This window comes from Saccostrea cucullata, unplaced genomic scaffold (assembly GCF_032062105.1).
Source record: "Saccostrea cucullata isolate Sc308-1 unplaced genomic scaffold, CSIRO_AGI_Scuc_v1 ctg844, whole genome shotgun sequence".
NCBI lineage: Eukaryota > Metazoa > Mollusca > Bivalvia > Ostreida > Ostreidae > Saccostrea > Saccostrea cuccullata.
In genome coordinates this window covers 1,966-26,451 of record NW_026923586.1, presented here as the reverse complement: position 1 = coordinate 26,451, position 24,486 = coordinate 1,966, and the positions used below count along the sequence as shown (strand labels likewise).

Here is a 24,486-nt window from a genome sequence, read left to right as displayed (position 1 = left end):
TCTGTCTAAATGAGGAGGAGGCAGTGACAGTGAGCTACACAGAGATTTCCTCCTGGTTCGATCCGACAACCGGCCAAGTGGCTTACAATTCAAGCAAGTGCCTTATTTGTTTGTTAATATTTGCATGTCCTAAGCACACACAAATCTATTAGACAATAAGCCGATGTAAGATGTTAAATTTTAAGGGTTTTTTTGGTAATCATAAAAAATTAAATTTTTTTTTAACATTTTAATGGATTCATAGTGAATGAGTGAGTAAAATTATTTGTAACAGAAATCATGGAAATTCAGAAAATGAAACACAAATATTTCATGTATTCTTACATATCATGAAGCCATCTTGAAACAAACTTTAACACAATAACAAAGCCTTGCGACTGTTCAACTGAGCAATTTACACAACTATGTTCAGGAATGTGTGAACAGGGTGACCATAGTCTTATAATTATTATTTAAAATACATCACATAAAAATAAAACCATTTAATTTCATTTTTCAGTTTGTTGTATAAAGTGGCAAAATAAAGTTTTGGTCCATTGTAAGCTGTGAAACACTCTCAGAAAAGTCAATAGGATACTTTACATCTACACATTGTTTTCTCATTACAATTTAATTATTTTTTAGATGACAAACCGGATGAAGAGGAGGGGTATAAAGTATTTCATCAACAGTCACATCTGGAAACCTTTTCTGCATACAAGGTATCCAGAAATTTATAGGCCAAGCTTAATGGGGAGGTCAACATTATCATGATTATCGCTACATCGCCAATAATTTCAACTAATTACCGCTACATTATTCAAATTTTCGACCGATCATTACCGCTACATTTTCTTGAACAAAAAAAACTCATTACCACTACATATTGAATCAGCCGAAAACAATTCATTACCGCTACATATTGAACTAGCCAGGTATGGTACGGAATATTAGTTCCAATCAACAGAATTTACTCCATATGTAGAGAAGTACAATTTAGATTTGAATTCTAAACAGAAGAATGTGAAGACTGCATGTGAGTTTTATCTATGGACAGTGCTTGATTTAATTTTAAAAATTTTAAAAGTGTTTTATGAAGTAGAATAAATTTCAAATGAAAAAGTCCTACTTTCACCTCCCCGTGGTGAGCAGGGGGAAACAGGACTTATACTTGTATATGTTGTACTTTAAATCAATCTGTACACGCATAAGTTGATGGCAAACGAAAGAGGCATTGTAGCGGTAATGTATACTTTTATATGTAGCGGTAATGTAAGGTTTTTTGTAGCGGTAATGAAAATTTCAAAAATGTAGTGGTACTGATACCCACCCGCTCAAGGAACCTCTATAAAAACTAAAGAAAAATGTTTGTTGACATAGGGAAAATTAACAATATACATGTATATTGTATAAAGGCATAAATTGTGAGGTAATCATTGTAATTTTCACTATAGGGTACAAGACATTTTTCCATAGAAAAATGTTCAAAGACAGTGGAGTACTGATGAACAGAAATCAATACTTTGTATTGTTAAATTATCTCCCTTATTTCAGTTTGATATCCCAGGTCTGTTCATACAGATGGAGGCCATATATCACAAATCTGATGACTCGCTGAATCTGAAGGACGGGGTCAAACAGATCTGTGTCCACTGGAACGAACAGAATCCTGTAGGAAGGGTCATCTTCATTCTGTATGGTAGGTTAACCTTTGTTTAGGTTAGCAAGAAATTTGATAATGACAAATACAATAAGCATGTTGCTAACTTTTTTGATTATCAAAAACAAATACTTATGTATACTTTCTTGCAGAAATATTTAATACGCAAAAAATGTAACTGTATAAATCTGTAGTACAAATTTCAAATTTTAAGTTCAGTGTATTACTTTAAGGTAACAAGGAACCTATAGAAGAAGGTCTACATATGCTGACAAGGTTAGCAAAACAGGTTAGAACAAAAATTCTTTTCTTTTAAAATCTATGCATTTCTTAGAGTTGTTCCTTTGCACATTACATTCTGTTTGAGCTGTCCTTTGCTCTATTTTGGCTGTTTTCCTTAATGCTAATTAGTTGAAAATAAATAGTACAAATTGTATCTTTAACTGTATACATGCATGTATTTTATGTCTGCACTTCTTTGAATTGACTTTGCGCATGAACCAAACAACTTTGAAAAAGTTGAATATTCAATTCAATGAAGAAGAAAAAGAATAAGGTCATTGAAATGAGTTGCTACTGAATTATTTTGAGAATTTCTGAAGTCTATTCTTCTACCAAAGGAAGGCTTAATTGAATACTTACAGTGATCTGAAAATTGTAACCATTTATGACATGTAGGGAAGTTTTTATATTGTAGCTGGATTTTCCCATTTATCTGTTCCATGTTGTTGATCCAACCGAAGCAGGGACCTTCTGTGAACCGCCTAATCCAGGAATTCTGGCTTTCTTACAAAAGAGACACCATTTATTTCTACACAGCACTGTAAGTAAGTCTATGTGTATAATTGATAGGGTCCATCGAAATGTGTACAACTATTTTTTACACACATTAAAAGTCCTTAAATTCTGCTTTAAATTTTGAACACTTTTGCATACGTTTTCTTGATTTCATTTTAATTTTTCTAGAAAACAGTTTATATATATAGCCACCAGGATCACATGACCTTGGCTAGGACTGCTGGTGTGAATTGTGTCAAGGTCAGTGTACTCAGGAAGTAAATATTACAGCTATTTAAAGTGTTAAGTAGATTTACTTAAAGTGAACATTATGTAAGCACTTTAGATTCACTCTTGAAGTAAACATTCAGCTAATAGCAGAATCATTTCAGATCAGCATTGGAATTGCAATGAAAACTATTTTAGCTATTAAGCATATTCTGCATTTCCATATTTTATATTGCATATTGTAGACTAGGATCATATATGAATTTAAAGACAATTACCACTAGATGATATTTATGAAAAATGGGAAATGATACAAATCTCATGGATTTTAACATTTTAGCCTTGTGTTTTTTCTTTGTAGATAACACAACTTCTACAGAATCCAGCTCTGGTGAGTGACAAAAAATATACATAGTAGATATTTACAATACTTGTGGTATAGCACTTCTCCCATATCTTAACTTTATAGTTGAATGATTTTGATTGAGTTCACCATAAGAATTATTTTAGGTTATTGGTAGTCACGTGATTACTCGGTCCACCATCCCAGAATACCTCAGGACAATGGAGATTTTACCTAAGGACAAGGAAACACTGGAGAGACCTAACCTTCCCTGTGTTACAGAGGAGGAGAATTTCCAGGACAGCCACATCAAGTGTGAACTCCCATATGGGAGGCAGGAGTTTATCTTAGCCAAAGATTTCAACACTATCATGGGGTAAAATATTAAAGTTACTTTCTTTAAAAGTTACATAAGAAGATTAAAACAGAAATGTTTATGAATATAGTTTAGTACCTGACTTTTGTAAATTTGAAGTTATCAAGAGCTGTACCAGAGCTGTGTATTGAGACTTAAACAACCAGAGAGTGTCTACACACAAGACGAGGAGAAAGACCCAGAATGTAACACTTCACTGAATACCTCACTGAATGAATCATCCAGAAAACTGCCCTCCTGGATGTTGGGAAAAGAAACACCCCCAGGGAAAAGGACCCTACACACCAAAACTATTCTACAGCGGAATGAGAGTTCGAGTTCAATGGAGGGGCAAGGGAGGTAAGGGTACTAGGTGTGCTGGCTGAACAAAGAATCCAGATAATCATTTAGTTCAATTTTATTACTTCACCTCTACGAAGTCAAGATGAGCTTATGCTATACCTCTGGCGTCAGTGTTGGCGTAAGCGTCAGCGTCCTGGTTAAAGTTTTAGAAGCAGGTCCATTCCTGAGTAACTATAAGCCCTACCTGGATCAAACTTGCATGGATGATGCATCTAGGGATGGACACTACCAGACTTGCTTTGGATGCTGGATCTGACCTACATTTTCCAAATGAGTGACCAGGGTAAAGTTTTTGGAGCAGGTCCATTCCCATTGAACTATAAGACCCATTTTAACAGAACTTGCATGAAAATTGTTGTCAAGATACACACTAACCATAAAGAAAATTTTATTTGAGAGTTGCACTACTTATACTGATAACATTCACCGAGGTAAGCTTTGTAATCTTTGATTACCTATGTTTAAAGTTCAAGTAATTTACATGTATGAATGAAGATATACAGAGCGAGAGCTTGCATGTCAGGTCATTTATATAGAATCCACCATCAGTAGATACCATATTTAATAAAATTTGTTGTCTACATGAGTCAGTATGCACAGTAATCAGACTCCAGAGATAAAAAATCAGAAGGGAAACATATCATTTTATGTTGTTGATTGTATTTTTTGGAATTCCAGACAAACAATATATATAATGACAGAAGAGGAGCTGTTAGAAATTGCTAAAGATGTTTTAAAGCAGGTATATTTATGACACTGAACTCTTGACACAAATGAAACCCTTGCTATAAATATTGATAATTTGTGACTTATGTGAATTTAGGATGAGTTACTTTTTGTTAGCTGCCAAATTGGATGTCAACATGCCAATATTTTTCCATTTTTCAACCACTATATACTTGTCATTCCAGGCATTGAGGTGTAATTAACAATATTTTATGAATATATATTTGTTGAAATATCCTTTAATTGATAAGTCTAACATTGTAAAGATTTGTTTTATACATGCTAGACTTGTTTACAACTGTTTTTATAGAGGAAAGTTCACCATTTTGACCTCCAAAATGGTGACCAACTTGGAAAATATGTGATACTGTAGAAGTACATTTTTCCGCATGGTATTTATTAACACTATGTACACGGTAACAAATTTTCCGTGGAAATTTGTCCAAGCGTACTTAATATAAATGTAAGGCATATAGTGACATTCTAAGAAATCAGCGTAATTTTCTACCCGTGGATTAAACAGAAATTGAGATTCCGCGGAATTATGACCCCGTGGAAAAAAGTACGTTTACAGTATTAAAACTAGCTACATGTATAGGATTTTTTTTTTACTATATACAGGCAGGCAGAACAGATGTGTTGAGGGAAGCTGATGAGAATTCTGTTAATGATGTTTTATCCAAGAAGACTGAAATGAATCAGAAGGAAAAATCAAAAATGTCATTAAATAGTCATAACTCTGGGGAGAAATCAAGAATGACACCAAACAGTCATAACTCCAGAGGGAAATCAACAGAAGTGGGTGTAATTGATACTGTGGAGGGGATAAACAGTGATAAGCTGGGAACAGACAGACAGACGGCCGACAGGAAGTGTGCTGTACTGAACGATCTAATGGCTGAGACGGGAGTCAGGAAAGCAAGTCCCCGCAAAACCAGGAAAAGGTTAACAGGAAAAACATCTTCTCAAATGTTACCTTACTATCAGTTTTATAAATTGTTTAACCTTTATACTGTAAAATCACATATTTTTGATGGGTCAAATTTTCGGGGTTTGAGGAAAATATATTGATTCATGGGGATTTGATTTCATGGTTGAAGAATTGTTCATTAGTAATATATGTGAAAAATTGCATTTCATGGTGGACATACATTCGAGGGTCTAGTTATACCTTGAAAATAATGAAAATGAAACCCCCATTGTAGCAACCACTATTGAAATAATGACCACTAATGAAATAATTATATCACTAGTGGTTGAAAGTGCATTTCAACAGCAAACATAGTTAGTAACCACTATTGAAATACGACCACTATTGAAATAATTATATCAATAGTGGTTGAGAATGCATTTCAATAACAAACATAGGTAAAAACCACTATTGAAATACGACCACCATTGAAATAATTATTTCAATAGTGGTTGAGAGTGCATTTCAATATAATAAGCATAGGTTTCAACCACTATTGAAATACGAGCACTACTGAAATGATAATTTAATAGTGGGTGAGAATGCATTTCAATATGGTAACTATAGGTTTCAACCACTATTGAAATACTACCATATTGGAAGAAAAGTTTCACAGCGTCAGCAACTTTTGAAATAATTATTTCAATAAATATTGGATCCATTGTTCAATGCACTATTGAAATCAATAATTTAATCCATATTGAAATCTTTATTTCAAAAGTGAACATCATTTCAATAGTGGTTGCAATCTATGTTTGTTATTGAAATGAATCTCACCCACTATTGAAATAATTATTTCAATAGTGGGCGTATTTCAATAGTGGTTATTACCTATGTTTGTTATTGAAATGCACCCTCAACCACTATTGATATAATTATTTCAATAGTGGTTGCAACGCCCCATGAAAATTAGAGATTTCAAAGTATGTCTTTTTCCTTAACTTGTAGATTTCAGCCAAAAAATGAAGAATGTGAATCCAGCAAACAAAAAGCTCGAGTTTTACCTGATGCTAGTGAAGACAGAATCACTGCACAAAAAGTTCTGGATTTTCCAGATGAGAAATTACCTCAACCCAAATCAATGGAACTAAAGATAGGTGATTCAACTGGATTTGAATCCATACATTCCTTTAAAACTGACAAAGAGTTGACAGAAACAAAGTCTTATAAGAAGAGTGGTTCTAGAGGTGTTTTTCCAGAATCTCAGGAACCAGGTCCATCTCTGGAGTTTACAAGAACTCACTTGAAATCAAATCAAGATCAGGCTAAAGCCTCAAACACGGCACACAGAGAGACTGTAAATCGAGCTAAAAACACTAACACAACAAGTACAGAGACAGTAAAACAAAAACACTCTAATGCAGCACGAACAGAGACCGTAAAATCACAAGTCAGAGGAAAACGGGGGACTGAATCAAATGACAGAGATACTGACAGAGGTTCACCTAAACTTAAAAAAACGGAGCCCCCTAATAAACCGGACTTATCTATTTTGGATGAAATCTTTTTCTGAATAAAAAGTAAACTTGAAATGATTTTTGAGTTTGGTCCTGTCATGAGTTCTTTTTAGATTTTGCAGGGTTGAGAAGGAAAACAATATCAAACAGAAATAACAAATAAGTTTATTAACACAAATAAAAAAAAAAATTATATTCAATAACACTCTTTCACTCTCACCCAGCAGCTCACACACCGGAAATGAAATAGATATGAACTGTTAACTCAGTATTTACCAAATCTGATACGTTACATAATAACGTTAAATATTGTACACGCAACAATGTTGATTCAATTAGTATCAAATCGTAAATCAAATAATAATTCACCGAATTTTGTCTTTAAAAATTGATATTTAGAAAAAGCTCAATTGACTTCTAAAAGGATAAAATATATATTCAAAACTTAAACTTTTTTTTGATATTTGCTACTGAAAGTTACTCAAAGTTCACAAAATTCACAAACTGAGGTCAGCGACACGTGTCCTAAAAATGCACCAATGCGCTCTCGCCATACAAGTACGTCTACGTCACACCAAGTTCCGTGGTCCACCAATAGTAGTTCCTAACTCGCAGAGCCCCGGGTCTTAGCCTCTCGCTCCGGTTATCCTACCACGCCCTTAACAGTGTCGACATTGGATATGACGCACGTGGCTCTCCCTATAGCACTTGTCAATAAGCCTCAAACCTCGTCAACCGACCCTCAGTACGCCCATAGACCAATGACTCGTCTCCAAGCCTCTTACGCACTGAAATTAATTTATATTTACAAAAACCTAACCTAAAATACAACTAAAACCGGAAAATTATAACTGCAAACCAACTATAAACATTACTCGAACACTCTTACCGGCTAGAACTGCAAAAACACGCTGCAATAATCCTCCTGGCAAATTATATGGCTACCCGTTAACATTCGGTGCTATATCTCACCGAAAATATTCGCCATTTGTATATGTCATGCCGGGGAAACTGCAAATGCGGCTGGTCACACTACCAGACACCAGACTAGCTCTCCACAAAGAACAAAACCGGTCCCCTTATATACAAGTGACCAAACAGTCTCAGAAGTATGGAACCCCGTTTGAACAAAATTTAAATAATATATACAGAAAATAAAACAACCTCTTTACAGGTCCTTTTGAGATAATGAGGTTTGACTGTTTCAAATACCTGTACTAGTAATTTACCTGAAAAGATGTTTGTTAATTATGAACTTTCGGTGAAATGACATGTAAAGTGTCAATAAAATCCAAATTTATCAATACAGAGAGGAAAAGTCATTTTGCTCAACAATTTGGAATGTAAGAAATGGTTTGGAAATCATTTGGTGCTTTTTAACTCTACTAATGGTAAGAGACCAGAAGAGCTTATGCAATAGTAATGTGTCCATCCGTCTAGCTGTCTATCTGTAATCAATTTTTCAAAATGCTACTTTTCCTACAGTTTTGGTCTGATTTTAATACTCGGTACATATAACTTGGCACACAAGCAGGCTACACTAAGATACATAACTTAGTGCATCAGTTTTTTTTATTTCGATGAATGGCGTTGCCATGGTTACTAAAAATAGAAATTTCTGTGAGATTCCTTTAAAACTCTACTCCTTCTACAATTTTGGTCTGATTTCAATATAATTTGGCACACAAGTAGACTACACTAATTTCTATCTTAAATGACCATTTCAACACTGTTCATCGAAGTAAAAACCGATGCACTACTCGTAATTACCGGCCGAAATGACCATGTACTTCGCGTACATGTATGTAGCCCTATCGTTGTCTATTCTCAAATTTTCAAATAAAACCTGGAGATTATTGAAAATTTATTCACTGTTTCTTGAATTCACGGATTTATTATCACCGTGAATATAGCGAATATTAACACCGCGAGTTATTTTCCCCCTATACAGTATATTATGTATCTGTCTACTTGTGTGCCAAGTTATATTGAAATCAGACCAAAACTTTAGAAGGAGTAGTGTTTTAAAAGAAATTTTAGTAACATTAGCAACATCGTTCATCGGAATCGAAAACCAATGCAGTAAATTATATATCTTTCTGTGAAATTCCTTGAAAACGCAACTCCTCCTACGTTCTCTTAGAGAGGTTGTTTCAGAATCTACCTTTGGGAACGCAATGACACTTGCATCAAATCAAACTTTAAGGAGGTAACATTTCATATCTTTGAAAAAATGTTCTGCTAAGTAAATCCGTCGATAGTTACTTTTTATTCACTATAAAAGATTTTATGTGGGGGCATAAATGCATAAAATTAATTGTATCTGTTTCTTTTGTGTAATACTTGAATAAAGATCCTTAATATTAAATCTGTGAAAGTTCGCGCTATAGAACGCGTGTTGTTCACATTGTTCAGATAAACCTGATGGACTACGGGTGGGGATCCACTGTAGAAGTGAAAATTGACATAGTTTACCGATTTTACAAGACAACCCTGATCATTTATTTTAACAGTGCATTTTTTTTAGCTTTTATCTTTTGAAACCCGGTTCTAAACCTTCGGAGAACAAGATGTGTTTGTGAAACACTGATGCCCCCGTATGGCAACATAGCAAAGATTAAACTTTTCTTAAATGCAAATTTAATGGTACCAAAAGTAGGGTATTCTCACTGGAAAACAATTGTGAAATTTGAAAGTAGGCCAAAGTTAAAGTTTTTTCAATCAGTGCAAAAGGTCAAGGTCAAAGGGTCAAGGTAATTGGTATCCAGTGAAAGATCTTGCCACATAGAATACTTATGTAGAGCATAGAAGCCTTAGCCCTAACCGTTCAGAAGTTATGATCAATGTTAACTTTTTTTTTGAAGTAGGTCAAACTCTAAGGTCAAGGTCAAAGGGTCAAATTTCTTGTTAGCAAATGAAAGGTCTTGTCACAAGGATTAAATATGTAAAGTATGAGAGCACTAGCCTTAACCCTTTAAAATTTATGGTCAAGGTTTGCTTTTTTAAAGTAGGTCAAACTCAAAGGTCAAGGTCAAAGGGTAAAAGTGCTTGATATCCAATGAAGGGTCTTCTCACAAGAATTACATATATAAAGTATGAAAGCCCTATATCTTACCGTTCAAAAGTTATGGCCAGAAATCTACAAGGTCAAAGTCAAAGGGTCAAGATTGTTGGTATCCAATGAAAGGTCTTTCAACAAATATTACATATGTGAAGTATAAATGTCCTGGTATCTACTGTTCAAAAGATATGGCCAAAGTAAAAGTTTAAAATTTTCATGTAAAAGTGGGTCAAACTCCAAGGTCAAAAGGTCAAATTTGGTGGTACCCAAAGAAAGGTCTTGTCACAAGATATACACATATGAAATATGAAAGTCATAGCTCAACTAAATCAAAAGTTATGGGCAAGGTTAAAGTTTTTGCGGACAAACAGAAAGACAGAGAGACGGACGGACACGACAAAAACTATATACCCCCGAAACTTCGTTTACGGGGGCGTAAAAATTAAAAAGTATTAAAATCCGTGGTGAAAAAATGATATTGAGGAGAAAACCGTAGCAAAAAGGGTGTTAGACCTTTGAGAATCTTGTTCACGCGTGTCAATCTAGCAGACAGTTTTTTACAGTCTCTTTGATTATAAGGATTGACATTTTTCAAGCGTGAAACGGTCGTCTGGCTCTGACCTATATATTCCAGATTAGTATTTATAAGCCCTGCTTTAATCAAACTAGCATCCTTTTGTGTCCTTTCTATTCAGAATAGAATGGACACGAAACCCGTGCCGTGGCTTGCGACGATGATCAAACTAGCATAAATGAGATTATTCTTGGGGTTCGAACTAGCTGCAGAACTGTAGCTCTCTGCTTGAGAAAGTTCGGACAGATTAAGCAGAGACTCTCGGCTTTATCTGTCCGAATTTTCTCAGGAGAGAGCTACAGTTCTGCAGCTAGGTATACACTGTTGTTGGTGTCTTTTCCATATTTTTATTAACCGAAATTTGTAGTTTTAAGCATTCTTTGAGTATTATCTTTCAAAAAATGGATGGAAGACCCTCTCATATGAAAAAATTATTGTTTAAAATAAAACTGTGTCAGCTTTTTAGCTCACCTGAGCCGAAGGCTCAAGTGAGCTTTTCTGATAAAAATTTGTCCCTTGTCTGTCGTTGTTGGTGTCGTTGTCGTCGTCGTTGTTGTTGTTGTCGTTGTAAACTTTTCACATTTACATCTTCTTCTCAAGAACCACTAGGCCAATTTCAACCAAACTTGCTACAAAGTATCCTTGGGTAAAGGGGATTCAAGTTTGTTCAACTGAAGGGCCACGCCCTTTTCCAAGAGGAGATAATTATGAATTAGAGAAAAATTAATGACATTTTAAAAAAATCTTCTCAAGAACCACTGACCCAGGAAAGATGAACCTCATGTGGAATCATCCTCAGGTAGTGTAGATTCAAGTTTGTTCAAATCATGACCCCCGGGGGTAGGGGGGGGGCAAAATGGCCGATCAAAGTTTTACATAGGAATATATAGGAAAAATCTTTAAAAATCTTCTTCTCAAGATCCATAGGAACAGGAAAGATGAAACTCATTTGGAATCATCCTCAGGTAGTGTACATTCAAATTTGTTCAAATCATGACCCCCGGGGCTATAATGGCCGTTAAAATTTTTACATAGGAATATATTGTTATGGGTCAGAATAACCCTAAATGCCAGCAAAGATCAATAACACAATTTAAACTTAACAATAATTTATTTACAGTAATATATAATAAGTATATGAAACATAAAGTACAAACTTAGCAAGAATCTAAAAATACATACATCAGAGTGTCCGTTGCTGCACACAATGTCCCAGTGAAAATATATCCCATTTATATCTCAATAGTGCTTACACGACAAAGTATTGTCCATGCATCGAATTGACAGGGTATTTATATATATATAGTATCATAAATCTAGAATATTCTAGAAATTATTAAAACATGATATTACTGGAACAATCTGGACATACACAAAATTTAAGAATGTTCTAGAAAAAATGACCAAACATATTGACCACTCTGGAATGCTCAAGAAACTTAATGTTACTAATAATATACAAGATGAAACAATACACATCTCACAACACCTCCCCCCTTAAAAAGTTTGAATGTCAATGAAAACTTATATTATTAAAACTTAGGTACATTAATACAAAATCTAGTATGTTTACGATACTCTTGACAAGGCATCTGCTATAACATTGTCTTTGCCTTTGATATGTTTAATTGTTATGTTGTATTCTTGTAACAACAAACTCCATCTAGTCAGTCTTTGATTCTTGTTTGACAATTTATGCAAAAATGTCAGGGGGTTGTGATCCGTATATACAAGAATTGGATGCAAAGTAACATTCAGATAAACATCAAAATGCTGTAAGGCTAACAACAAAGCAAGGCATTCCTTTTCAATGGTGGAATACTTTTGTTGACATTTTGTAAGTTTCTTTGAAAAATAAGAAACAACTCTATCTACCTTATCACTATGTTCTTGAAACAAAGCTGCCCCGATTCCAACATCACTAGCGTCAACAGTAAGCTTAAATTGCTTAGAAAAATCTGGAGTTGACAGAACTGGGTTGCTCATAAGGACAGATTTGATTTTATGAAAGGATTTTTCACAGTCTTTTGTCCATTCAAAGTTAACCCTCTTCTGCAAAAGATTTGTAAGCGGACTAACTACTGAGGAAAAATTTGGACAAAATTTTCTGTAAAACCCAGCCATGCCCAAAAACCTCATTAATTCTTTCTTGTTTGTAGGAATCGGGAACTTTGCAATAGCTTCCACTTTAGCCATTATGGGTGTAACATAACCTTGACCTACTTTATGACCTAAATACTCTACATAAGCATGACAAAATTCGCTCTTCTCAAGGTTCACAGTTAAGTTTGCTTTAGCTAAAATGTCAAATAAAGCACGCATGATTCGGATATGTTCGTCCCATGTGTTGCTGTATATGATGACATCATCAATGTAGGCCTCGCAACCCTCGAGGTTTTGAAGAAGGGAGTGAATCATCCTTTGGAATGTAGCCGGTGCGTTTTTCATGCCAAAAGGCATTACTTTATACTGGTAAAGTCCATCTGGTGTAGCAAAAGCAGATATTTCTTTTGCTCTTTCTGTTAACGGTACTTGCCAGTAGCCTTTCAACAGGTCAAATTTACTGACAAATTTCGCGTTTCCAATGTTGTCAATACAGTCATCGATTCTAGGTATTGGATATGAATCGGTTTTGGTAACAGAATTCACCTTTCTAAAGTCTGTACATAATCGGTACGAACCGTCCTGTTTTGGTACAAGAATACACGGTGAGCTCCAATCACTTTTACTAGGTTCAACAATGTCATTGTCCAACATGTACTGCACTTCCCTTCTTAGGTACTGCAATTTTATTGGATTAAGACGGTACGGATGTTGTTTGATAGGCAGAGCGTCACCCACTATGACATCATGATAAGTTGCATTAGTTTTCTTTGGAACATCCGAAAAGATTTGATGATACTCACTCGTCAAGTTTTTAACTTGTTCTTTTTGGTGAATGTTCAAATGTCCAAGTTTAGCATCCAAATTAGCCAAAACTTCTGAGTTTTTCAAACGGACACTCTGATTACAATCTTTCTCATTCATTTCTACACTCGTACCACTTTCAATACAATTTTGAACAGTCTTAGCATTGGCTAAAGTGGAAACTGGTTTTACAGAATTTCGGTCACACCTTTCAAAATACTCTTTTAACATGTTAATGTGACAAACCCGTTTCTCTTTACGTCGACCTGCTGTCTTAACTACATAGTTTACATCACTGATCTTGCTTTCAATTTCATAAGGGCCATAAAATCTGGCCTGTAAAGGATGACCAGGAATAGGTAAAAATACAAGAACCTTATCACCTGGCTTAAACACCCTATTTCTGGCATCTTTGTCATACCACATTTTCATTTTCATCTGAGAACTCTTCAAATTTTCTTGTGCTAATTTACAAGCATTGTAAAGTTTTTCTTTGAAATCAGACACATAATCTAAAAGATTAAGATCACTAGTCTCAGTCAGCCACTTTTCCTTCAACAATTTCAAAGGACCTCTAACTGTATGTCCGAACACCAATTCAAAAGGACTGAACCCAAGAGACTCCTGGACTGCTTCTCGTGCAGCAAATAGCACAAGATGAACCCCTTCATCCCATTCTTTTTCATACTGGTAACAATAGGTCTTCAGCATTGTTTTTAGGGTTTGATGAAAACGTTCTAGCGCTCCCTGGGACTCAGGATGATAAGCAGTTGATCTATACTGCCTAATACCCAACTCATGCATGACTTGCTGGAACAACCCCGACATAAAATTTGAGCCTTGATCCGACTGAATTGCCTTGGGTGCTCCTACAAAACTGAAAAACTTGGTTAGGGCCTTAACTATGCTCTTTGCCTTTATATTCCTAAGAGGTATGGCTTCAGGAAACCGAGTGGATGTACACATAATGGTAAGTAAATACTGGTTTCCAGATCTTGTCCTAGGCAAAGGTCCTACACAATCCACCAACACTCGACTAAACGGTTCTTCAAAAGCTGGAATGGGTTGGAGAGGAGCAGATGGTATCTTCTGATTTGGTTTACCTACCATCTGACAGACATGGCATGACTTGCAAAACTTCGAAACATCCTTTCTTAGCTTAGGCCAATAAAAATGACTCAAAATCCTATTATAAGTCTTATTGATACCTAAATGACCAGCCATAGGTGTATCGTGAGCTAAACTCATGACATCTCGACGATAAGCAGCTGGGACCACTATCTGGTGAACAACACGCCACACTTCATCTGGAGAAGCGTCAGGTGGTCGCCATTTTCGCATAAGGATGCCATCTTTCATATAGAAGCATTCTCCAACTTTAGTAGCCTCTTCTGGTGGAAGTGCCCTCTTACTAAGTTGAATGATATCTGGGTCTTTATGTTGTTCAGAGAGTAAACGTTCTCGGCTGAGGATGTCCTTGCCTTGGCTAACTAGTGGATGCAACTCATCATCCTCACCACCAAATTTTGGTAAAAGTTCTTTCTTCTCTTGCTTCTTCATACTGTGTGGTTCCATGCTTGTTTGAGTGCCATCAAGGTCAGATAAGAAAGTGTCCTTCAAATCAATATCAATAGAGGAATTCGTTTCGTCAAAGGCTTGAGTATGGTCTGCCTCCATTTCTCGTCTTCTGGCCATCGCTCTAGTAACAGCACAGGCTGGATAAATGTCATCATCTTCATCATCGCACATGACATCTGGAGTGATTTTCTCACAAACTATAGGATCTGGTACAACTTTTCCACCAGCTAAATCGTTGCCTAGCAACAAAGAAATGCCTGGAACGGGAAGAGTAGGTCGAACACCTACGATAACAGGTCCAGTAACTAAATCTGACTTCAAACTAATTCTATGTAGGGGAACATCAATGACGCCTAGCTCCACACCCTGTAATAAAACTGACCCACCAGTAGAAGTCTGCTCAGACAAAGGAATCACGCCCTCTAACAATAACGTCTGTGCAGCACCAGTATCTCTCAAAATCTGGACAGGTTTTATTTCGCTAGAGTCACCGAGTGAAACAAATCCCTGAGACATAAAGGGCTTATAATCCTCCATAGAATCAATAGCACTGGACTGTGAACCCTGGACATCAGGAGTGTCAGAACAAATTGAAACTAAGGCTTCTCTATCACCTCTAACTGCCGCACAAGCATGTGGTTGAGTTTTATCAAAATCATTTTTTCTCTTAAGTTTAAAGCATTCACTGATGAGATGACCCTTTTTCTTACAATAACTACAAGTAGGAAGCGACCCTAGTCCAGATGATCCTTCAACACGTCCTGGACCGGACTTAAAACCAGCTTGTGATGGAGACTGGGAACTTGTGAAAGACTGAGACCCTGAACCACTCTTTTTATATGTGTCTGAATTGGTAGAATTACTGCTAGTCTGAGATCTCGATACAAAATTCTTTTTATGAGACAGAGCGTAAGTATCAGATATGACTGCTGCCTCTTCAACAGTTTTCACATTCTTATCTTCTAAATGTGTTTTCAAATCTTGAGGAACACATTCCTTAAACTCTTCTACCAGGATGACTTGGCGCAAATTAGCAAAAGTTTTATCAAGTTTCTTAGATCTAAACCAATGATCGAATAAATCTTCTTTCTCTCGTGAAAATTCAACAAATGTTTGGTTATCAAACTTCCTATACTTTCTGAATTTTTGTCTATATGCTTCAGGTACTAATTCATATGCTTTTAATATTGCTGCTTTGACCTTCTCATAGTCTGAACTTTCAGCTACCCCTAGTGCAGAGTATACCTCTGCTGCTTTGCCAACCAGTACACTTTGTAACATTGTTGACCAAACATTTTGTGGCCATTTAAGATTTTCTGCGACTTTTTCGAATTGGGGAAAATACTTGTCTACAGATTTTTCTTGAAATTTTGGAACTAATCTAATATTTTTTGCTGCGTCAAATTCATTCTTGACAAATGACGGTTCTGGTTGGTGCTGTAATCTTAATTTCTCTAACTCAAAGTGCTCTTGTCTTTCTAATTTGTCTAATTCAAATTTTCGTTCACGCTCTCGTTCTTCTCTTTCTCTTTCTCTGTCTCTTTCTCGCTCTTCTCTTTCTAATTTTTCTCTTTCAAATCGCATTTTCTCTAACTCTAGTTGAAACTGATAGTCTGCCATTTTATAAGAGCCTAACTCTGATCTTACTGTATATTCTGAAAGATCGTATTTTTCAAAGATGTTTTCTTCTACTAGTTTGTTTGCAACCTTAATTCTAATGTCTTGCTTTCTCTGAGAGGATTTAACATCTAACCCAAAATGCAAACCTAATGCGATCAAGTCATCCTTTTTTAACGTATCAAAAACCTGAACACTTGGTGAACTAAGAAAGTCTGTGACCGAAAACACCATGTTGATTTCTGCTGGCTTATAATCAAATTTAACAATTTAATTAACAAAATTCTGACAACGAACTGCAAAAGTGCAAGAAATTCTTGATCCCGGACGAGCCCCAATTCTGTTATGGGTCAGAATAACCCTAAATGCCAGCAAAGATCAATAACACAATTTAAACTTAACAATAATTTATTTACAGTAATATATAATAAGTATATGAAACATAAAGTACAAACTTAGCAAGAATCTAAAAATACATACATCAGAGTGTCCGTTGCTGCACACAATGTCCCAGTGAAAATGTATCCCAGTTATATCTCAACGGTGCTTATACGACAAAGTATTGTCCATGCATCGAATTGACAGGGTATTTATATAGTATCATAAATCTAGAATATTCTAGAAATTATTAAAACATGATATTACTGGAACAATCTGGACATACACAAAATTTAAGAATGTTCTAGAAAAAATGACCAAACATATTGACCACTCTGGAATGCTCAAGAAACTTAATGTTACTAATAATATACAAGATGAAACAATACACATCTCACAACAATATAGAAAAAATCTCTAAAAATCTTCTCATCAAGAACCACTGAGCCTGGAAAGATGAAACTCATATGGAAGCATCCTTTGATAGTGTAAATTCCCTGGGGTAGGGTGGGGCCAGTAAGGCCGATCAAAGTTTTACACAGGAATAGGAAAACTCTTTAAAAATCTTCTTCTCAAGAATCATTGAGACAGGAAAGATGAAACTCATGTGAAATTATCCTCAGGTAGTGTAGATACGAGTTTGTTCAAATCATGACCCCCGGGGCTAGGGTGGGGCCAAAATGGTCGACCAAAGTTTTACATAGGAATATATAGGTAACCCGTTTAAATCTTCTTTTCAAGTACTTCAAAGCCATGATTGGTAAAATTTATTAATGAATTTTCAGCAATTAATATCTCTTCAAAAGTCTATACTGCTCATTTTTGTCTATACATATCTGATGGCGCTATAATCCTACATTAATAAAATCTTGTAAAATATTCAGTAGGAAAGGTACTTAATGTACTTAATTACGGTATATGTCCTTAAAATGAATATTTAATCCTTGACCCCATTGTACAGCGGGTCATAGAACGGGATTGAGATGGTCCTATCGGAAGAAGTATGGACAATCAGCAAATATTGTATCTGATATTTGAAGAGGAGTGTCTAAAAGTTAATAAATACATACAGGAATCTCTATCCTCTTGGAAATCTATTTCATTAACGGTAGAACGTGTTCGATTAAATATTTTAACAGCTGAAGGCCTGTTAAGTGTGAAGATTGTCAACTGGTTACTGTGTCAGAGCGCCCCTGATGGCCAATTCTTAATGCGTCTCTTGCGTGTTCTACATAAACTGTCGTCTAACTCTAACAGAACCATCTATGATCATTAGACTTTGCTTGCCATTAACTGTTAAAAATAACACCTTAAAGTGAGGTATCATCAATTTTGCATATTATCCATTTTCCATGCAAGTAAAAATTTAGGAAATTTACCGATGTGCATTAAACGCTCGGCGTGTACAAGGTAAACCAATTTCCGATCAAATTCTTATTTTTTCTGTTCCTGATGATCGACTGCTGTTTAAATTGATTTTCGGAGACTAGGCAATCAAACATATTTCCAGGGTGTGCAGAGATAAACAGTAAAAAAAAAACAAAGCAATTAAAGAGCACTGGCTTTGAGAACATTTTATTATTGGCAACAATAATTTCCAATACTTTGTAAAGTACATTGAAACGATAAAGTAAATGGAACGTGGGATACCTTCATAATATAATTCTGACACAGGGGTTAATTTATAAATAACATACTACAAACATTAAAGGTCAACTTGACAAAGGTTATAGGTTAAATGATTACAGTTTTATGTCATGGTGAACGGTAGGAATGCCTATCGAAAATCACAGATTTGAAACATAATTGACAACCCAACAACTGAAGCAACCAATAACATTAAGTCTAACAATAATAACAGCCAATCACATGGTATTACATATCACGTGATTCAGTAGACATGTTGGTTTGAAGGCCAAGCTGAAAAAGTCACCCGCCATCTTTTATTTCTTTGAGCATTACTGCTCTTCAAAATCTAAATGAAGTCCATCATCATTATCTGAACACCCAAAGAAAAATATCAGGACAATTCCTTGTTATAATGATTTAACAAAATAATTCAACAAATAAAGTATGCACCGAAATTGTAAACTAGCCTCATTATATTTTAAGCAATCTTTTGAACGATGATAAATAATTAAAAGAATTTATAACTACTCGGTACCTGTCTGTCAAACAAATATTACAAGGACATTGAAAGACCGAACAAGTAAAATGAAATTCGTACAACTGACCATAGGGTTGAAATAAAATCATAAATGTTTTTTCACAATGAATACTACTGTGAATGCTTGAATAAATTACATGGTGAGTATGGTTTTATCTTTCTACGCATATACCTTACACATTTATATGAATTGTCCTGTGTAAAGAATATACCGATGCCCTCTTAAAAACTTTTGATTTTTTTTTCTCGAAAACATGCATTGCATTCTTGAAAACATCTCATTGATAGGAGATCAGTATACAAGATATACCTATTCCGTGTATATAACATACATATAAATGTTATGGATCTCCAGAGAGCCCTGAAGCAAGAGTCTTCTTGCACAGGTAGCTGTCCAAAAGGTTAACAGTCTAGCCGAAATCCAAAAACGGCGTGAACTCCAAAAAAGAAGTCTTTGGCTCCGTCATGGTTAATGTGCTTCAAACGAGTAGTAACTGTGATGAAACAATTTGATTGGTAGAATTCATGGGTATTACGATTCCAGACTGAATCATAACTAGAAGGGAGATGCCAGTCTCCTAAACTACAGGATTAAAAACGAGATCTCGGTGAACTAAAGGCATGTATCTGCCAGGCCACGCCCCCTTATAAACAGACCGGAAGTGCAGATATGGACAAACATTGATTGGTCTCGTGGAAAGGTTCTAGTGAGCTTATTTTGGCAATATTTCCACCACAATCTTCTCATTCAGTATTCCTCAATCAGACATCAGGTTTATTGTTCACCTTGGCAAGAAAACAACCCAAAGAGTTTTGGTTTTCACATCTGATGCAACTGTTATCACACTGTTAAAGGACTGTGTCAAAAATGGCCATTCCTTTAGTTATATTTTCATCCTGAAATTACAGAGAATTAACATTAACACCGTGAACTACTTCAAATTGAATGAAATGTACTTCAATTGACCTTCATTAATGGCTTAATTTTTCAGATACGCGTATTCTCCTTCTTTTATGTGGCTTCACGTGTTTAAGCTGGTTTGTTAATGTTTTTAATTGGCTTCTCTGTTTTGCGTTTGTTTATCACTCGGTTTAGAGTAATACATAAATTACATAATAATCCTATAATCAATTATCAACACCAGTCCCTTTGGCTATAACGCTCACCTTCACTATTACCATGGTGTTATTAGTTACACAGTCAGTTAGTGACCTAATACGGATTCATACAGGGTGTGAAATGGAAATCCGTATTTGGCGAGGCGAAGCCGAGTCCCAATACGGATTTCCATTTCACACCCTGTATGAATCCTTATTAGGTCACTAACTGACTGTGTAACGAATTTATCCCGCTGAAGACCTTTTTCTATATATAAAAAAAATATTTGTGCATATTATAAAAATATTTGTTTTAATCCAATAACAATCAACATAAAATATCGTTACGGTAACAAGAAATTTAACTAAACTACCTACCGTTTCTTAGCCGCCATTTTTATTTACAATAACAACGCTTCGAACGGAATCGCGTGCCCGATTTTCATATTACGCCTCGACGGAGACGTAATATGGAAACGGAGACGTAATACGGAAAATTTCAGGGCGTCATGTGATCAGCTTTTATCCAATCAGTAATCGACAAATTTGTCTGAAGCGGGATAATCTTGTTTATGTTCATGTAAAACTCGGACGCCCTCCCCGTTTCTGGCCCACCCGACCCCCGGGGAACATGATTTGAACAATCTTGAACGTACACTACCTGGGGTACTTCAATAGCAATATTGCTTTATTGTTCTTGAGAAAACCTTTTTTGCAGATTTTTCCCAGTGGTCGTGATTTGATCAAACTTGCAACTACACTATTAAAGAAGGTTTCATATAAGTCAGTTTCATTAAATCTGCAAAAATCTGAAAAGTTTACAGATGGAGAAACAGACGAACGACGGACCAAAGGTGACCAGAAAAGCTTACTTTTAGTTTTAAGGTTTGGTGAACTAAAAACGTACATGCAAAAGTAAGAGACTAGTTCAACACTCTTTGCAAATTAATATCTAGGAAAATTCGTGCGTTTCTATAAAGAAGTAAATCATTTGTCTGTTATCAGATTTTATCGTAGCCATATTTTAATGATAGAAAAATAGGGTTTTCCTTCCTTAATTAAGACTACGTTGACCATTTTCTTCCTCCCAAATGAGCTATCAGATATCAACTAAACCGTGAGGAATTACTACGACAGCATTTCCCTTGTCTCCATGGTTTTATAAAGGCTGGTATCAATAATAATTAGTGGGCCGGTATCGATCGAAAGACTTACAAGTGTTGCTACGTTAATCAAACTGACAGGGCAGCCTATCAAGATAACAGACAAACATCGTTTTAAACCTATAAAAGATAGCTTTAATTTCTATTAATGAGATTTTAAATTATTTAGTGCCCTTTCCTTTTGGAAATCCTATCTAACAATGATTTCCTGATTTTGTAAAAGACGCGATCTTTCGCAGAACGTTACAGTCAGCACAATTATCTCTTTTTTTAGCGTAGAAAAGGTTAATCGACTGATCTGGAACTTAGAAACATACGAAAATAATATTATTAATCTTTGTACCTTAGGAAAGAGAATGATGGAGAAAAAATTAAATAGATTAATGTCATGCCGTTATCGTGTTATGCAGTTCTTGAAATAAATTGGCAGATGACAAACTCAAGAGTTCGAAATCATGTTGAACAGAATTTTACATGTTCAAGGAATTTGCATCTAGCTACCAAGCAGGGAATACGAAAATGTGCTGGCACTTTATGACCTAAAAGAACAACAAAGTGATTTTAAAGAATCACTTGACCAATGTCTTACATTCTTCAGGGGTTTTAGTTTTCTGGGAGTACTTATACAAAACTAACTTGAGAAATAAATTATGAAATAATGCCAAATCGCCTCCACACCAGCTTGCAAGTACAGGGTATTTTTGAATGCGTTACAGTGCATGTAGACATAGTAAGTATGCACAGCAATTCATTCAACAAATAGACGTGTGGACCGAGAAAAGAGGGCGTTTTTCTGTTACATGTAGAGCTTTTCTCCATTATCCCTCTTCAGACTTTTGCCTATATAATTGATCTCGACTAATTCGCTATTAATACATCTGTTTACTCTTTTTTTAATAGATATGTCGACCTATAGTTGACGTCGACCCTTAGAAGACGTCTACTAATAAACAATACCTACCCTCCGGCACGTGTCCATAAATTCGTCAAATGTAATAACACCATCTCGATTGGTATCCATTTTCTGCAAAATAAGCATAACATGTAAACAACCGAAAGATGCATTAATGTCTTGATTACTTGATACCAATGTTACATTCGGTCATTCACATTACTTCCGGCCACATATCGGATATCGGACTTCCCAATCTTAATATGAATGGCTTTCACATGGAATGGGTATGCGTAGGAGTATAGTCAATAGAACAAATTATCAGAAGATGGAACATGTTGGAGAAGACAGCATATCGACGGGATAAGGACAGTATATTTTTATTTGTTTACGAGAACAAAAACTAGTTTCTCCATTATCATTCAGAATGAACTGAGTAATACTGAAATATACAAAATTCTAGATCGTTTGAATTAAATCAGTAATAATAGTTCTTTTCCGTGTTGTGATATTTCACCTTCATGTCGTAGGTGTATTAGATCTACTTAATTTTTGGGAGAGGAAAGAGAATGATAAACTTCTTAAACAGGGTAAAGATAACAGACAGTGATCGATCTCATAAAAACTTCAAACAATACACGTCTGTGGACAGGACATAAACAAGGACCCCTGGAAATTTGTGGGATCAGGTGCCTAGGAGGAGCAAGCCTTCCCTGTCGACGGTTACACCTGCTGTGAGCCCTATGTATTGATGAAGTAGACGGAACATTGGAACCGCGGTCAAATTTAATACTAAAAGGTCATACAATTGGTTTGAAGCAAATGAGCCAAAATTCGACCCAATAATAGGTTATATTTACTAATCAGGTCATTGTAACGACCTTAGAATTAACAAAATGCCGACTTTAACGAGGTTGTTGAAATCCTGGTAACATCAATTTATGTGCGAGTAGCTTGGTATGTTTATGTAAAAAATTGATCATACTCTGAGCACGCTCTTGGAAAGCAAATTAGTTTGGAGATATAAACACCATATACAGAGATATAAACACCATATACAGGTGATAGTAGAATATTACCACATACATAAGGAAAACTCAGAAGTACAGAGAGCCGGGCTCATTTACAGAGTAGAATGAATTTCGTACATGAATCATACGTTTATATTCTGATGAAAAAATTATTTTAAAACTATCAATATACATGTAAATGATAAGACACTGACAGTGAGTTTTTCGATCCTAATACCACGGTCCGATTTTGTCAGAATCAGCATTAATCTGGTACCGCAGCTGAATGTAAACAAACAGGCCAGTCTGGTTCCCTCTCCTGCTTTACCTCGTATGTGTAGAGAACTACGATAACACTGATTATCAAAAATCATTACGCTAATGAACTATAGTGTTCTTTGACTTAGAACTGAAGTTTTCAAAGTCAATACTACTAATGTTTTATAAAGATAAAACTTCGTTTTATTTTTGTTGCTTTATTTAGCGTTTGTATCATCTCAAAAGCGGTTGAGAGCAATTAAGAACTATATATTTACTCGTAACTTTAAAATGGCGAACTATGGGGTTGACTTCCTGCCTTGAACAGGATGACATAAGCCGGCAATTGCTCTTTGAGCAATAAGCCCGGCTAAAAATGAACTCACAAGAAAGACTCTCTCCACGTGCTCTTTGGCTGTGTTCTCGTCAATCATAGGTTCTGAGAAGCGGCCCATCATCTCATAAATGGCCGACACGATGTCCGTCATTTCGTCTTTTGTGATGAAGCCGTCGCCATTAATGTCATATAGATTGAAAGCCCATTGTAACCGCTCCTGAAGAGTTCCTCTAGATAATACTGATAGTCCCATAACAAACTCCTACAACAATAATCATATTAATCATATTAATTGTAAACTGATAGTCCCTTTACAAAGTCCCTAAAACAAAAGTTACAAGAGCCCTATGGGCCATATGGTTTACCTATATAAGTTCAATTGCTAAAAAAAAATTGAAATTTCTACCATGTGTACAAGGTATTTGAATTTTAACTCCTCTGATTATTTCCCTATATAATATAACAAATGGCTTTGCTGTTATTGAGCAAATTAATTTTAAGATTTTCCCTTATATATTCCTCTGTAAAATAATTGATCCCCTATTGTACAGATATTCCGCCAGAATATTGCTATACCTACTTATATAC

The 24,486-nt window shown here is 35.5% G+C and overlaps 2 protein-coding genes across 2 annotated transcripts; one reads left to right on the top strand and one right to left on the bottom strand.

Annotated features, from left to right (window-relative positions):
* Positions 1-404: 404 nt before the first annotated feature.
* On the top strand, positions 405-8,082 carry LOC134264422 (uncharacterized). Its single transcript, XM_062746712.1, has 13 exons — positions 405-416; positions 573-701; positions 1,534-1,678; positions 1,873-1,928; positions 2,337-2,462; positions 2,606-2,677; positions 3,006-3,035; positions 3,155-3,363; positions 3,463-3,702; positions 4,384-4,447; positions 5,053-5,375; positions 6,350-6,948; positions 8,033-8,082. Exons 1-12 carry the CDS (start codon positions 405-407, stop codon positions 6,912-6,914), a joined length of 1,971 nt encoding a protein of 656 aa, XP_062602696.1. The 3' UTR covers positions 6,915-6,948; positions 8,033-8,082.
* Positions 8,083-18,521: 10,439 nt separating this feature from the next.
* Positions 18,522-24,193, bottom strand: LOC134264427 (Kv channel-interacting protein 4-like). Its single transcript, XM_062746716.1, has 3 exons — positions 23,948-24,193; positions 22,363-22,425; positions 18,522-20,037 (listed from the first exon to the last, which is right to left on the bottom strand). Exons 1-3 carry the CDS (start codon positions 24,149-24,151, stop codon positions 19,990-19,992), a joined length of 315 nt encoding a protein of 104 aa, XP_062602700.1. The 5' UTR covers positions 24,152-24,193; the 3' UTR covers positions 18,522-19,989.
* Positions 24,194-24,486: the final 293 nt, after the last annotated feature.

Excerpts from the sequence above, each read along its gene's own strand:
- LOC134264422 (XM_062746712.1), top strand. Across the intron at positions 1,679-1,872 it reads GGTCATCTTCATTCTGTATG|GTAACAAGGAACCTATAGAA; the intron begins GTAGGTTAACCT and ends TATTACTTTAAG. Across the intron at positions 4,448-5,052 it reads CTAAAGATGTTTTAAAGCAG|GCAGGCAGAACAGATGTGTT; the intron begins GTATATTTATGA and ends TACTATATACAG.
- LOC134264427 (XM_062746716.1), bottom strand. The coding sequence starts at position 24,151 with ATGGGACTATCAGTATTATCTAGAGGAACTCTTCAGGAGCGGTTACAA. Across the intron at positions 22,426-23,947 it reads ACGTGGAGAGAGTCTTTCTT|AAAATGGATACCAATCGAGA; the intron begins GTGAGTTCATTT and ends CTTATTTTGCAG. Across the intron at positions 20,038-22,362 it reads TTATGGACACGTGCCGGAGG|GATGAAAATATAACTAAAGG; the intron begins GTAGGTATTGTT and ends CTGTAATTTCAG.